At 35.2% G+C, this 16,744-nt stretch overlaps 1 protein-coding gene across 4 annotated transcripts in view; it reads left to right on the top strand.

Annotated features, from left to right (window-relative positions):
- The window catches only part of Smyd3 (SET and MYND domain containing 3), a 690,610-nt gene that overhangs the window by 154,864 nt on the left and 519,002 nt on the right, over nucleotides 1-16,744 (top strand). For all 4 annotated transcript variants that reach the window (XM_010642624.2, XM_010642628.2, XM_010642626.2 and 1 more), the window contains exon 2: nucleotides 5,942-6,005. In XM_010642624.2, the coding sequence (XP_010640926.1) occupies nucleotides 5,942-6,005 (64 nt within the window). The remainder of the gene's footprint in view (nucleotides 1-5,941; nucleotides 6,006-16,744) is intronic.

The following is a 16,744-nucleotide window of genomic DNA, read 5'->3' as shown; positions in this document are numbered from 1 at the left end:
TTTCACATCTCAATTCTGTGAAAAATAATTTCATAGGTATTCCTTGTAGGAATCTTTCTTAAAACTTGTTTTAAGGCACATGGTAGAAAGTCAGAAATCCCCAAATCAACAATTTTTTATAACAATTCTGAGGGGTTCAGGCTTTTCAAATTTATTCTAGTGTTTTTCTCAGCTCAGATTTCTTCCCAGAAGTCATACTGATCAACAACAAATTATATTTTAGTTTTTGAGATATTATTCAGTATGTAAAAGACCATTGTTAGGGAATCTTAAGCCTAGGTGCGAAGCTCCGAAGTTAAGAGTTTGTTTCTGACTGTAGGGCTGTGTTCCACTTGGACTCTGGCATTGTTTCCAACTATATATGGCATACTTCACCTGGATACATGTGCCTCAGAGGATTGGGGGGGTGTTGGTGGCCTTCCCTGTATTTCACAGCCAGTGCCTAAGCCCAGAGGGTCAGCAGTGGGCCTGCTGCCTTCTGTAGTGGGGGTGGCTGCTGAAGGACACACCCTGGGAGACTTTTAGGCGATCTGGACACACTAGAAAGAGCTTTATAGAAGTATGAGATTTTCTCTATTGGAAGTTTAAACTGGATTCTGCAGATGCAAGGTATGAGAGAAATTTGAGAATAAATAGGACTTGTTGATTTTTTTGTTTTCCATATCTGTTCCAGGAAATGTCATTCCTTCTGTTTGGAAACTGGTCGTGTTTTAGGGCAGAGTTTCTAAACAGTGGGACACTTTTTCTTCCTGACCTCTAAGAAGAACAGAGATGTTCCTTGAATAATGTCCCCATAGTTGAGACGTGAGGGGCAGCAATTAACCCCTTTTGATATGTAGAGACAGTTGGTACCCTTATCTAGCTTCTTATGTACTGAAGAATAGTAAAATTTGCTCATTTTTTATTTTCTTTTTTTCAGTAACTTAGGCTGTTGAAGAAACTAATTATGGCCCAGCCTATATGCCTACTTGGAAGAAAAGATTTAATTTATTATGCTCCATGAACCATAATGTCTATGACATTGAGTAACCTAAGAATTTTTTATATTTTTACTGTTCAATGGCAGTAAAAATTTATATGAACAAGTCTTAGGAAATTGTTTTTTTGCTTATTTATATTTACTTTTAAAGAATGGATTGCTAAAAGATTCTTGTAAAATAATTTTGATGTCTTCTCTTAATTGGAGGTAGAATATTACTTTTCGTCTTTCACGTGAAGGGAAAAAGTGAGGGGGGAATCACTTTTGTATGATCAATCCATTCTTAACTTATTTCTTCTCTAGATTCCTTTTCATTGAGAAATTCTAGTTCTGATGGACTCTTGAGACAATCATTATGTAAACAGCAAGTTCTTGCAATCTGTCAAAACTGTATATATTTATCATTTCTCTATTCTGAGACTACTGTAGTTTCTTTTATGATATGCACAACTTTTTCCATCGTCAAATTTAGTATATATTTATTGCATAAGAAAAACAGTACAAAACAGTCTTGGAAGGAGAAGGAAACTTGTCTAATTCATTCTCCTTTGCAGTGCTGGAATTTCCTTCGTATTATGTTTAGCAAATGTGTCTTTTAAATTCCTCAGCCTGAAAAATTACTTGGAACTGTACATTTCTCAAGCCACTTCATTTTATTTTTGCAACAGTGTTAGAAAAGTTTTTACAATTAGATAAAATCTACCCTTGCTCACCCATTAGGAGTGACCTAAAATGAACAGTCCTTTCTCTAGAGAACAGCTAATGATTTCTGTTTTTTATTTGATACCGCTTTTTTCAAGAAATATGTCTTTGTTTTTCATTGGAAATAAATGTTGTTAAGGGAATCAAAGAATGCTTTTCTAATATGTCTGGCAGAGGAGTTTCTGCTACTTCCTCTCCCCTCTCAGGAACTCTTCAGAGATGCAGTGATTGACCTAATCAAGCATATGCTTTTTTTTCTTTAGATTCAATAGATTTTTCTTTTTTAACTTTAGAATTTGTTTATTTAGTTATTTATTATATATTAAACTTCCAAACTTTTAAATAGCCCATGTTAGGGAATTTCTATCACATTCAAGTGGCAACTAAAGTGTTCAGTTGCCCTGGATCATCTTGTTTAGTTGGTCAGAATTCTGTGTGAAGATGTATGAAAGCTGCTGGTTGGTAGCTCTGGGAGGGAGGAGAAGTAGTATTGCTGCTTCTTCACTTTTCATCACGGATCATCTTGGGTATCTTGATTCTTCTCATTACTTTTTAGAACAGAGATCAAACTCTTTGTAGAGTTGGGGATTTTTACTTTCAGGCAACAGAAATAGCCCTGAATGCACTGACAAGGGAAAAATCTGAGAAGTCAGGTCTGAGGGAGGCACATTTGGAGGGATGTGTGGGGGAGACCGTGTGACCTCATTCTAAGAAGTATTCTGTGAGAGAAAACTTCCAGCCTGGCTGTCATTCTCAAATTGGCTTGACACATCATTTACAGGTCTGTTGGAAGTCAAATTGCTTTGTTTTATTGCCCCCCATAAAGATGCTGATTTAATTCAGATCTCAGAATCATTAGTGGTTTTCTCTGCCCATGCATATTACGGGTTTGTTGTCAATGTTTTCCAGGGTGGGAAGTGGTGGTGATTTTGCTGCAGATCTTGCTCTGTCTTTTCTCATGAAGATAGTCAAGGGAATTAGTATTGTATCACAGCTGTCACTCCCTGAGGATTCCCTCTTGTGTGTTTTAAAATCTCTACTGGATGTTGCCTTTTTGTAACCTTTTATTTCTAATTCATATTTGTGAATTTTCTGTTTCTTAAATAACCTTGCAAGACTTATTAATGGTATTTTTCTAGCTTCAGTAATTGTTTCTATTCTCTGTTCTATTTCATTTTTAAATATTGCCTTATGATTATGATTTCTTGTTTATCTTGATTGTTTTAAACGTTCTTGATTTTCATGTTTAACTCATTAATTTTCAGTTTTTCTTCTTTTAAACATTTAAAGCTACAAATATTCCTATAAGTATTAATTCAGCTTTATCAAGTGTGGGGTTTTTTTTGTTTTGTTTTTTTTTGAGATAAGCTCTCACCGTGTAGTTGAGACTGACCTGGAACTCCCTATGTAGCCCAGGCTGGTCTCAAACTCATAGCCATCCTCCTGTCTCAGCCTCCCGAGTGCTGGGATTATAGATGTGCACCACCAAGCCCGCCTAAGTGGGTATTTTTCCATTATGTAGACCTAATATATTTTCCAATTTTCACTGTAATTCCTCTTTGATCCTTGAATTGTATGACAGTATACTTTCAAATTTCTATGTATATGAGATTTCGCCAGATTTCTTTTTGTTACAGTTTTCTAATTTAAATCTCTTGGGATTGAAGAAAATGTTCTATATAATTGATTTTCTGGGATTTTTGAATTTGGTTTACATCCTAATTTTGTATATGTGGATACTTTCAATAAAGAGTCTATGGGTGGGCTGGGGATTTAGCTCAGTGGTTCCGCCGCCTGCCTTTCAAGAGCAAGGTCTCAAGTTTGTTCCCCAGTACCAGAAAAAAATAGAGCCTGTGGGTGCCGGGAAAGAATACATGAATACAGCTGAGCATTGTGGAGCATGCCAGGAATCCCAGCACTTGGAAGGCTGAGGCAGGAGGATTGCCACAAGTTCGAGGCCAGCCTGGGCTATGTAGTGAGTTCCAGGTCAGCCTGAACTCACTGTAAGGTTTGAGACCTTGTCTCAAGAAAAAAAACCCAACAAAGCAACAACAACAAAAATGAATATACATTCCTATAACAGGTATAACTAACTCATAGAGCTATTTTTTATTTATCTACTTGATCTGTGGATTCCTTGAAGTTTATAGGTTTTTTTTTTTTTTTTTTTTTTTTTTTTTTTTTTTAATAATAGCTAACTCTTGTATTTATTCTAGTCCAGGAAATATTTTAAGGTCCTTACATGAGTTAAGTTGTTGTGTATTGGTTATTTTTTCCTTATAGAGATCTGTAACTTGGACTTTATATGTTTTGAGACTGGGTACATTTGTTACTAAGTACATGTGTTTTGACCTTCTTGATCTATAATAATGAATTTAACCTTGAAATCTTTTTTTCTGGTATTGATATAGTGACACACTTTTTTCCTAGTTAGTATTCTAACTAGAATATTCTAGTTAGTATTTCTAGTTAGCCAATGTTTATGCCTTTTTGCTTGAAATGTGTTTCACGAAGAAACTGGACAGACTGAATTTTTATGTAATTTTATTTACAAATCATAGTATAGTGTGGCGATTAAAAACAAAACTTTAGAGCCAGATTGGTTTTGGTTTTTTGTCTGGAGGGTTCTGTCTGATAACTAGAATTTAAAAGTAGGAGCGGGAGGCAGTTTGACTTTTCTTTATTTAGACTTTTAACATTTCCCATGTTTTATACCCTAATTCTCATATTTGTTCTTCCATATGAGAGGTATCTGAATGGCTCTGATTTTTTTATAGATTCAGTCTCTTTCAGAGTAACATGTCACATTCACTTAATTGTATACTTCCTTAATCAATTTGTACTACAATATCTACATTTTATTTCTTGAAAATATATTGAAGCATCTCAAAAGTGGGCCTAATAATAAAATTGCTAACCTTATAAGTTGACTTCAAGGCTGGGAATTTAGCTCAGTGGTGCCACTGCCTGCCTTGTAAGTGCAAGGTCCTTAGTTCAATCCCTGATACCCTAGCCCCAAAAAAGTTGGTTTCAAGTTTACCATAAGTTAGTAAAGAATGTGGAGTACCTGTACCTCAGTAAATGCTTAGGTAAAATTGTTTTGTTTGCTATTGATATATTGTAGTTTGTCTTTTAGCATTTTTGGCCACCTTGAAACTACCGACTGTCCTGTTTGTGTTTGTCACTAGTAATGTTACTATCAGATTTATTATTTTTATTTTATAATTCAAGTTCTTAAAAAATATACTTTTTTTTTCAGTAGTGGGAATTGAACTCAGGACCTTGTGCTTGTGAGGCAGGCGGCGGAACCACTGAGCCAAATCCCTACCCCAAACATTTACTTTTTTGCTGTCAAGTGATTTAGTAGAGACATCTCTGAAACATTTCAATTCGATCTGTGAAAAGTAATAATCAAATTTAATATAATTTAAAAATCATTTCCCAGGAGTATGTTCATAATTAAACTATATAATTTAAGACATAAAATTTTATATTTAAAGGGTACAGGTTGTGCCTCTAATCCAAAAATCCAAAAATCTGAAATACTCTAAAATCAGAAACTTTTTTAGAGCTAACATGATTTTATAAATGGAAAGATTTTAAGCTATCATCATGCGATGGCTCACAATCCAAAAATAGGCCTACTAAAAATATTGTATAAAATTTCCCTAGTCTGTGCATGAGGTGTCTATGAAATCTAAATGAATTTTGTATTTATACTTGAGTACCATCTCCAGAATATCTCCTTATGTATATGTAAAATCTGAAAAATCTCCAAAATTTTAAACTCTTTGGTCCAAGCATTTCAGATAAGGGATGTTCAACCTGTACTTTCACCTAGTCAATATACTGGATTTGAAATTACATATTGAGAGATTAATGTCTCCGTGAAGTGAAGTTTTCTGTCTAAATGAGACACTGTAATATTAATTAAATTTATGTCCCATATAACATTATTGGTGGTAATGGTTGCAAAACAATCTGAATGACTTAAATGCCTTTAAAAGTGGTTAATATGTTGTTTTATGCTGTGTATCTTATTGCCACATTTTAACAAATGAACATTAGTCATTGTGTAAATGTCACACATCAAAGGTGAAAGAGAATGATCATTAATGTGAAAATCTAAATCATAAAGACTATGGAGAATGAGCAGAACTTTAGTGTCAACATACTGACTTACGTTTTCTTTTCTCAACCATGTATGTCTCTTATTCATTTTCTAGTATGGAATTATTATTATTACTATCTTTTGAACAGGAAGGAAAAGCTGATGAGATGCTCTCAATGCCGAGTTGCCAAATACTGTAGTGCCAAGTGTCAGGTAAGACTCTTTAGCTGTATATCAATGAAATTTTCAAATTCTTTGCTTGTAAATTTGTCCTCCATTGTATGTGCTGTTCTGTTTGTCTCTTTGAACAATCTTTGTGAACTTATTTTTACTTGATATATTTTCTTTAGTTTTAAAATTAATACATATACAGTTTGAGTATCTTGCATCTAAAATGCTCAGGATCAGAAGTGTTTCAGATTTTGTAATTTTTCAAATTTTAAAATATTTGCAATTTAAAATACTAGTTAAGTATCCATAACCCAAACATAAGAAATGTTTTACAGTTTGGAGTTAGACTTCAAATATTTGGACTATCATTGTTCAACCTGTATACAGTAAAAATTATGAATCTGTGTACATATGTCTGCTTTGTGAAAGTTAATGTTTGCTTCTTTTCATCCTTTGTCCTCCTTACCTTAATCCCATTTTCCATTGGTGACCACTGTTAATTTTTGTGTGTATTTTTGCAACATTTTATTATACAAACACATTTAAATATCTATATACTATGTTTAAATTACTCTGGTAGAAATTCCTGTATAGTTCTCTCTTTAATAATCTATTTGGAGGAACATTTGCCTCATTCCATGTATTCCATTACATGGATTGTAGCATACTCATAATTTCCCCTTTATAAATGCTTATAATTTTCCAGTATTTGTTATTGCTTATAATGCACACAGTATCCATTTTGTACATTTTTGTATACTTTCTTGATTAACTGTAGGCTAAATCTTCTTATTTATATTTGTTTGTGAAAGGATATGTGCTTTTTGAATTTTCAAATGTAACACTAAATTACCTTCTAAGAGTTTAAATTAATTTACAGTGAATATGGTTGTTAATATCTTTGAAATTCTTTAATGATGTATAATTCAACATGACCTTTTCTTCAAACTTTATGATTAATCATTTAATAATAAAAGTAATTATGCTCTAATGAATTATATCATGTTACAAAGTTTAATTGGATGTTTTGTGTCTGTGTCACTTGCCTTCCTTCTTCCACTCATCATTCTTGTTTCCTCCTTCGGGGTGCTGTGTGTGTGTGTGTGTGCGTGCATGTGCATGTATGCCTATTCATACCCTTGTAGAATTTCTTCTTTTCTTCCTTTAAATCTAGGTCAGGAATATCTGAAGAATGTTATCTCTTTTTCTCCTTTGAAATAAATTTCTTCAGAATACAAATAAAATGATCTTAATAGAAATAAGTATAAAATCCAAAAATATCAGGGGTTTCATGTTTTAAAGCTATTTCTGCTAGTTGCAAGTTCAAATCTCTCAGAGAAAACACAAACTCATGGATACTCATTTTCTGAATTTGCTGATAATAAGTGCCAGTATCTACTAGAAATGTATGTGGTAGGCTCTATTTATTCCATTTAATTTTACAAGAAACCTGTGAGAATTAGGTTCTATTCCTATGCTCATTTTATCAGTTAGGAAATTGAGGTTGGAGAGGCAAGCAACTTACTAAACATCCTATAATTGGTAGGTTGTGGAGTTCAGGAAATGAACCTAAGTAGTTCACCTCTAGATTTTTAACTTATAAATCTAAATTTTGTTCTTGCTCTAACATTCTGAATAGGTCTAGTTTTCTATTATCTATTGTATTCTTTTGGTTCCTGGCTTTTTACTTGATTTATTGATTACTTCGTTGGGTGCTGGGGATTGAAGCCAGGTCCTGACACATGTAATGCAAAGTGGTTTACCACTGAGCTGTACATACTCCTGCTGTATATTTTTAAATTTTTAATAAAGATATTCTCCATTACCACAGTATGCAAAATAAAAATTTAAGAAATTTAACATTGTTAGTAAAGACAGGAGATGTTAAAATAATTGAATTACTTTCCCCTCTTTTTGTAAACCAACTATTCTTTTAAAGATCCCTATTTTATGTAAGATAATTAGCAACAACAATAACAATAAAAAATGAAACAAAGCTTTGCTTTTTACAGAATAAATTCCAGAAATGCTATTTTATGGTGATATTTCATTTCTTTTATTTAGGTGAAACTGAACTACATGTTTCCCAGAACTTTGTATTAAGCAAAATGCATATAGAACTGATGAATTCTCATATTATTTGATACACATCCTTTAGATGAACTTTCTTGGGGCTGGGCTGTGCCTCAGTGGTAGAATACTTGTCTAGTATGCTCAAGGTTCTGGGTTTAGTTACCCAATACCACACACACACTCACACGCACACACGCACGCACGCACACATGCACGCAGATGAACTTTGTAATTGTAGTGGCCTGTTTACATTTATTTTCATTTTTTTAATGACTGTTTTTTTCTTTAGAGCTTCTTTCTCCTTTTGTAGTATATATAAGGTGAAAGGTCATTATTTAATTACAATGAATGTTGGGAGTTTGTTGGGTATGTCATTTTGATTCATTATAGTGTATATGTTTTTACTACATATATTAGCTACTTATTGTAGCATCAGTAATGTCATTGTCAGATATACTGTGGAAGGTAATGGCAAAATAGCTAGTAAGATAAAAGATGTAGCACTAGCTCAAGTATGTGTTCATGCGTATGTGATTGTGGGGATGGGTTTTTATGTGTGTAGTGGTGGGAATCAAAGACTGGGCAGGACATATGCATTTAAACTGCTCTATTTAGCTCAACCTTAAAGTTCGGGATTAAACATTGTAATTCTCGTGGATACCTATAAAGCAGAACAAAATTAAACTGATAAACTGAACTATAAACAGTAATGAACAGGAGGCAAGTAAGTGGAATAGAAATTGATAAACAGAATGTGAGTTTGTAGCATAAAATCTATAATATGTATACCCCAGGGGGCTATGACTTTGGTATACTAACTTAGCCTTTGATGTGTGGGGCTGCAGTATCAATGAGCTGTCTGAGAGGTTTTTGGAGTATTTCAGGGTCTAATATGACCCTTGTGTCCAGAGGGTGGTAATATTGTCATTAATATTCACTTTTTTTTTTTTTTTTGGTTTTTTGAGACAGGGTCTCACTATGTAGTTGAGACTGACTTGGAACTCACTACGTAGCCCAGGCTGGTCTCAAACTCACAGCGATCCTCCTGCCTCAACCTCCCAAGTCCTGGGATTACAGGAGTGCACCACCACGCCCGGCCACATTTCATTTTTAAAGATAACCAATACAAGAATGTATTTTCATTTTGAAATTAACATCACATAGAGTTGCACAGAGTAAAAATAAAAGTCTTTCTCTAGTCTCTTTTCCCTATTTTAATTTTTCTAGAGGTAGTCTGTCTGTTTTCCATTCTTTGTACATATCTGTTTACTACTGTGTATAGCACGATTTCTGAAACTGATAAAATATTTTGTCACTATTTACTTTGTATTTCTATCTGTATCTTATTGTGAAATGTCTACTGTAAAATGTCCCAGAGGGGGAATCAGAGTTTTCATATTAGGGCGGTTATAATATCATTAATTGTGAGATTGAGGAAGAGGAGCAGGCTAAGTTTTCATATAAAAAAGCATGATACCCAGGAGATTGAGGCAGGAGGATCAGAGATTTCAGGGCAGTTTGGGTAACATAGCAAGTTCCTGTCTCAAAATAAAAATAATTTTAAAGGAAATTTGGGCAGTGTAGCTCAGCGGTAGAGTGCTTGCCTAGCATGTGTAAGGACATGGGTTCTATCCCTAGTATCTCAAAAAAGGGGGAAAGAAGGAGAGAGCAAGTGAAAGAAAAGCCTGCCGAAAGTAAAAAATGTAAACTGATTTCAAGCAATTTCACTAAGTCTTATTTCATTTCTTCTGGATTTAAGTTGATGCATACTATGCATATTTCAAAGAGAATTAATTGCCGAGTAAAATATAAAGCTAGATTATCAAATTGATGTTTATACTCTTTTTTTTTTGCTGTTGTTTTTTGTTTTTTGAGACAAGGTCTCGCTATGTAGTTGAGACTGACCTGGAATTCACTATGTAGCCCAGGCTGGTCTCAAATTCACAGTGATCCTCTTGCCTGAGTGCTGGGATTGCAGGCGTGTGCCACCACCCCTGGCTTGCTGTTTATATTCTTTTACAGAGAACTGTATTAGCAGAGAGAATCTTTATTTTATATTGATAACATGTCAAATGTGTCAAATTTTGGGGTTTACATTTATGCTTCATTGTGGAATGATTTAATGTGTATCAGGTCATAGGATAATTCATCAGTTTTGTATGCATTCTGCTTATCTGAAGTAGAAAGTCCCACATTAGTAAGCATTAACAGGATAATATAATAATGTTCTTTATTGAAATATCATAATCAAAGTGATATGAAGAAACCCAAGCCCTCTGTTTATTTCATGAATTCATCCAGGCTAGGACTCTGACCAATAGGATATGAATGTAATGTTTTGATCCACTGTGACAATGTCTTTTTTTTTTTGGTACCAGGGATTGAATTTGGGCCCTTGCACTTGTGAGAAGCAGGCAGCGGAACCACTAAGCCAAATCCCCAGCCTGTAAATTGAATTTTTTTTTCTATATCAGGGATTGAACTTGGGTCCTTGCACTTGCAAGCCAGGTGGCAGAACCACTGAGCTAAATCCCCAGCCCAACAATCTGTCTTTTAATTGGTACCTCTAGACCACTGATACTCAGTGATTCAATAATCAATAGTCAATTGACTATCTACTGTATTCATTATTGTTTCCCATTTGTTATCCTTTCTCTTCATTTTTGTATTTGTCTTTCATTATTTTTTTCTGCCTTTTATGGTTTTAATTGAAGATTTTATGATTCTGTTTTTTTTTTCTTTACTAACTTATCAATTATATTTCTTTTTACCTTTTTGGGGTGGGTTGCAATATACATTTATAGCTAATCTTAACCTGCTTTACTACTTCATTGGTAACAAAATAATCCCAATTCTTTCTTCTGCTCTCTCATTTCTTATTGCTGCAATTTGTTTTACTTATACATGAGCATATATAATCAAATATTTTGTTATTAATTTGACTATTATCTACTAGATAAATTAAGAATAAGAAAAAGAAAATTTTCACCTTATCTTCATGTACTCTTTCCTTGATGCTCTTCTTTCTTTATGTAGATCCACATTTCCCTCTCTGTACTTTATTACTTTTCCCTCTCTGTAGTGAAATTCTTGAAACATTTCTTGCAAGGCAGGTCTCCTGGCAATAAACTTCACTTATTTTTGTTTTTCTGAGAAAGTCTTTATTTCTCTTTCACTTTAGAGGGTAATTTCTGCAGAGTACAGAATACTATACTGGTGATATATTTTTTTTCTCTTAGTATTTTGAAATATTTCACCTTATGCAGTTGCTCACCTGGTTTCTGAAAGGTTGGGTAATTTTGTTCTATAGATAAAGTGTTCATTGTAGTTGATTTTTTTGCTGCTAGTAAGAGAATATCTGAGACTGGCTAATTTATAAGGAACAGAGAATTATTTGGTAATTGCAAAGTCTAATGTCAAGGTCATAGTGTCTGGCAGTGGCTTTCTTATTGCAATGTCACATAGCACGTGGTGAACAGGCAGAGAGGGAGAGCGGAGTCAGGGCTGAATTCATCCCCTTCTCCCTTTGAGACGGTTTTGCTAAGTTGCCCAGACTGGTTTGAATCTGGGATCCTCCTGAGTTGGTGTCCCAGACTACTGTTTTACAGATGTGTGCCACCATTCCCTCCTGAATTCATCATTTTATAAAGTTCATTAACTTTACCTATACAGCTGCCGCTATCATATTGTAATCAACTCCTAAAGATCCCACCTCTTAATACTAATGCAGTAGCAGTTAAATTTCAATGAGTTTGGAGGAGACAGCTGTGTAAAGCATAGCAGTGTTCCCCCCCCGCCTTCTTTCAGTATTTTTTTCTTTGGTTTTCTGCAGTGTGATAATAATATGCCTATGTGGAAGATTTATTTTGGTTTTTATCCTGCTTGGTATTGTCTGAGTTTTCTGAGTCTGTGGTTTGGTGCCTGACATTAATTTTGAAAAATTCTTAATTATTATTGCTTCAGAAATATCTTCAGTTACATTCTCTTTCTTCCTCACCTGGTATTCCCATTATGCAGACCTCAGACCTTTTCTAGTTGACCCATACTTCTTGGATATTTTGTTTTACTTTAAAAAAGTTTTTTTCTGTGTTCTCTAGTTCTGATGGTTGATAACTGAGATATTCTAAAGCTCAGAGATTCTTCCCTCAGCCTATACCCAGTCTCCCAATAAGACCATCAAGGACATTCTGCATTTCTGTTGGATGTTTTTGACCTTACTTTTGGATCTTTCCTAAAATTTTCACCTCTCTGTTTACCTCACTACCCATTCTTGCATGCAGTTTATTAGAAAATCATAGTTGTTTTAGCATGATAATTCCATCATCTCTGTAATGTCTGAGCACAATACTAACACTAGCTGTCTCTTCAAAATTTTATTTTCTCTTTGTCTTTTAATACTTGTAATTCTTTCATGATAGCCAAACATGATGTTCTGAACAAAAGAACCTTATTAACGTGATAGGAAGTTTGGAGGTGCAGTAGGGATGGGGAGGGAAAGTGTTCTGTAGTCCTGTTCTTTGGTTTCAGTTGTTTTGGCGAGCTTGTTCTCCTAGACTGTGAACTTTACAGGTTCTTCTCAGTTTCAGATTGACTAGTCTGAATAATTCCAGAGGACCTTAGACTACAGAGCCAGTCACTGGTTGCTTGGCACCTGGCTCTGGGATGACCAAAGCAGAAGTTTGTCACCTGCTGGGTGTGTTAAGGCCGGAGAAAAGAGAGGTGGCTGTAGGTTGTTTAGTTTGTGTATCGAAGTCATGCTTTCTTTTTCAAGAATTGGCTAGTCCTGGGAGTATTTTCTCCCTAACTAGAAAGGTTTTGAAAATGTCAAAGCGTAATAATATATAGAAATAAAAAATAAAAACAGTGTAGGCCTACAGATACATGGCCAGTTGATTTTAACAAAGATGTCAAGGTTAATTGATTGGTAAAAGAGTAGTCTTTTCAACACACTGTGGATATACACTGGGAAAAAAATGGTACAGTTAACTCCCCCACCAACTGAATTGATTATAGGTTTAGCCTTTTTTTTTAAGAATAGGAAAATTTATTGAGAGATAGCTTCTGTCTGAGAGAGACACTTACCCACTCACCCAACTTCTCAGAGGTCTTTTATGGGGCAAAGCCAGGAGGTGAAGGGGGTTAAATGTGGGATAAAACTGTAGTCAACTAGTGAGATTACAAGTATAGTTGCTTGGGTAATATTGATCCAATGAGAAATCACAAGATAGACAAAATTATAAACAATCAATAAGATTATGACAAGTATAGTCAGTCACTTAGGTAATATTGATTAAATGTGGGTCCCATGGACAATTAGCAATGTGAAATAGGAAGAAAAGGACCAAAGGTGTAGGGACCATGAGAAGGACAGGGAACGGGGAACAGGGGAAAAGGAAAAAACTATGAGAAAATGTAAAAATGGAATTAAAGTGTTTGAAGGTGGGGAGGGGAGGAGGGGGTGAAGGGAGGTTGGGGACAAGGGGAAAAATGAGAACCAAGACCTGACATGTAAAGGTACAAGATCCCAGTAATGAATGTAACTGTACTGTCTACCTAGAATGTACCAATAAATTCAATTTAAAAGAAAAAAAACTTTGCATATGAATGGCCTCAGCAAAGTTTGAGGAGAATACAGTTCACCTGGAAAGTCAACTCTCTTTTTGCTGAATCCCTCTTCCCATTTTGCATCCTCTTACTCTCAGACCTGGCAATTTGGTTCACCTGCCTTAGAAGCCAACCTAGCCCCTCTGTACCCTGCCATCCTTCTTACCTGTCTCCTTCCCCTATGACTCCCACTAAAACCTACTGTAGATTTTGGTCTACTCTAAATAAACATTCATGTTCCTATGTAGCAGCATAGAGAATAAATGAGAGAAACAGGAAAAAAAAAATGTGGGTCCCATGGGGAAACAAGTCACTTAGTGAGTGTACAAGGAATGAGCAAGGAGTTTTGGTGGTAAGGGGTGTGTCAGGGATCTTTCTTGGAAGATCTTTGTCCTCCACCCAGGTGTTAGGTACCTATTTATAATTATCAATCACTGGTATTCATGCTATGTGGGTGTGGTAGTTTCTCTTCTTTTACAATGTTGGCTTTCAGTGAATGTGTCTTGTTTGTCTGCCATGTTGGCTCCACTACTATCCTCCATGTTGCCTTGATTGTCCTCCATGTTGGCTCCATTGTTCTTCATATTGGCTCCTTGTACGCTGGCTCTGTCTAACTGTGTACAAGATATCTAACTTACCTATTTACAGCATTCTCCCCTCTGAAGAAGTACCCCTAACTGCTGTGAGGGGGCAAAGGGTGAAGACTGTTCTGGCTACTTACAGCTGAAGGGAGTTGTAGTTGTGATCAGCAGTCAGAGTCACTCTACAGAGGGTCTGTCTAAAGGCCTTCCAGGCATTGTCATCTTGGGTAGGCATGTAGCTTTGAGTCTGGAGGAGACAAAGCCAAAGAAACAGTTAAGAATACATGGGCCAAACAGTATGGTCAGCAGGATTGCTATGAATATAGTCAACAATAGCCTTCCATAAAGAGGATAAAGAGAAGGTCCAAGGGACTTCAGAATCCAACATAGAAATTGTATTGTAGATTAATGGTTATGAGCTGTTTACAAGGTTGATCTTGTGGATCCTGGTAAAAGAAGTCTAGCACATCTGTCTTCAGTTCCATTTGTATAACCACTTGGAGTTTGGCAGCCCCTATAACCAGTAATCTTGGTGGAAGGCCTCCAAAATGATGTAGGGGGAATAAATGTAATTCTCAAACTTGGTAGCTATCCGAAATGCAAGTTTGTATTCTCTAAAATAGAAGAATGAATTCTAGGAACAACAGAGGTTAAGAATAGGAAAATTTATTGAGAGAAAGATAGCTTCTGTCTAAGAGAGACAGAAAGGGGACTGGAAAGTGAGTTGCCGCAGGCTTAACCTATAAGTCTATAAAACTTTTAGAAGAAAACATAGGAGAGAATCGTTATATGTAGGATATGCAAAATTTTATAGGTAGGATGCAAAAAGCACTAAACATAGAAGACAAATTGACAAATTGAACATCATAAAGATTAAACCTTTCTGTTCTTTGGAAGACATCATTTTAAAAAAATACAAAGATAAGCTGGACATGGTAGTGCATGCCTGTAATCCTAGAATTTTGGGAGACTGAAGTAGAAGAATTACAAATTCAAGCCCAGTGTGAGCAATCTAGCAACTTAATGAGACCCTATCTCAAAAAACATAATTTAAAGTATCTGAGGATTGTAGCTCAGTGTGAAGGCCTTGTGTTCAGTCTTCAGTACTGCAACAGATATACAAACAAACAAACAGAAGAAGGCGAAGAAAAGCCTTCACACACCCACCACCAACAAAAACTCGAAAAGACAACTGTGCGTGATTTAGTTCCATTTTCCTAAGAAATAACAATTTATTCTGGTTTCATTTTTTCCCTACGGCCATCCCTCTGCTTCACTACTTCTTTATATTTGTTCCTCACTTCCTGTCTGATTTGAGGAAGGCTACTGGGAAGGTGCTCTTGCTCTGCATTGGATACAATAGTCAGTAAGCTTTTAGTGATAAATTAATATCTATCATTGAATCTCTAGTGTACTCTAAGGAAATTTTATTCAAGATTTTAATCAATACCTGTCAGTAAACTATAGCTGTTAGACAACCTGCTAGCCTTCTCCTTTTCTTTTCCCAGATTCTAGCTTTTGAGATCTCCATGAAGTCTGACAACCTGTAGTTCATTATTGAACTACATTTTAAACAAAGGAGGAAGTGTTAATTATTTGTTATCAAGTAGTCTGGAAGTGAATATTTTCATCTCCTCTTTTCCAGTACTGGTGATTGAACCTAGAGCCTTTACTCTGAGTTATATACCTCCCACATTGTAAAATGGTTTTTAAAATTTTGACACAGTATATAGCTTAACTGCCCAGGTTGGTCTTGAATTTTGGATATTCCTGTGTCAGCCTCTTAGAGTGCTGGGAGTCCAGGTGTGCATCATTGTATCTATCTTCTGGTCTCTTTTCTTGCCTGTAAGTTTTGTGACAACTCAGCCATTTAAGTTGTGTCTACAGTACACCTCTGTAAATATTTGTGAGTAGAGTGCGTCATGAATATGCAGGCAAAGATTACTGTGACTATTTCACAAAGAAGATGTTCAGTTAATTTTAGATAAATGAAATTGTTGAAAAAGCTGACTCAAAAAAATTCACTTTTTTGGCACATATTTAAAGACTGCTTCTTCATCTCTGATAATACTATATTGCCTGCAGGGAAATGAAATACTAACTTTAGGTAAAATTCTTAAAATGCAGTCTTTGATTTATCAAAAATTTTAGTGCTGTTAGGGCTTCATAAAATCAAGTAAAAGGAGATTGGGTTTTAGGCACAGCTAGGTATAAGGAAATTTTTTTTTTTTTTTTTTTACTGTCACAAAATATTTGGTAGGACATTTAAAAGTTATATTAAATCCAGGCATGGTGGTTCACACCTGTGTCCTGGAAAGTTGAACCGGAAGCCTTGAAAGTTTGAGCCGTGCCTAGACATCGTAGTGATTTAGTAAGACCTTATCTCAAAATAAAAAATTAAAAAAGAGGGCCAGGTGTTTAGCTTAGTGGTTCCATTGCCTGCCTCGCAAGCACAAGGACCTGAGTTTGATCCCCAGTACCAAAAAAAAAAAAAAAAGGGGTGTAGACAAAGGAAGGCCTTTT

This window comes from Fukomys damarensis, unplaced genomic scaffold (genome assembly GCF_012274545.1).
Source record: "Fukomys damarensis isolate Sample0158 unplaced genomic scaffold, DMR_v1.0_HiC HiC_scaffold_11, whole genome shotgun sequence".
In the NCBI taxonomy this organism is placed as follows: domain Eukaryota; kingdom Metazoa; phylum Chordata; class Mammalia; order Rodentia; family Bathyergidae; genus Fukomys; species Fukomys damarensis.
This window is presented reverse-complemented; position numbering and strand designations above follow the sequence as displayed.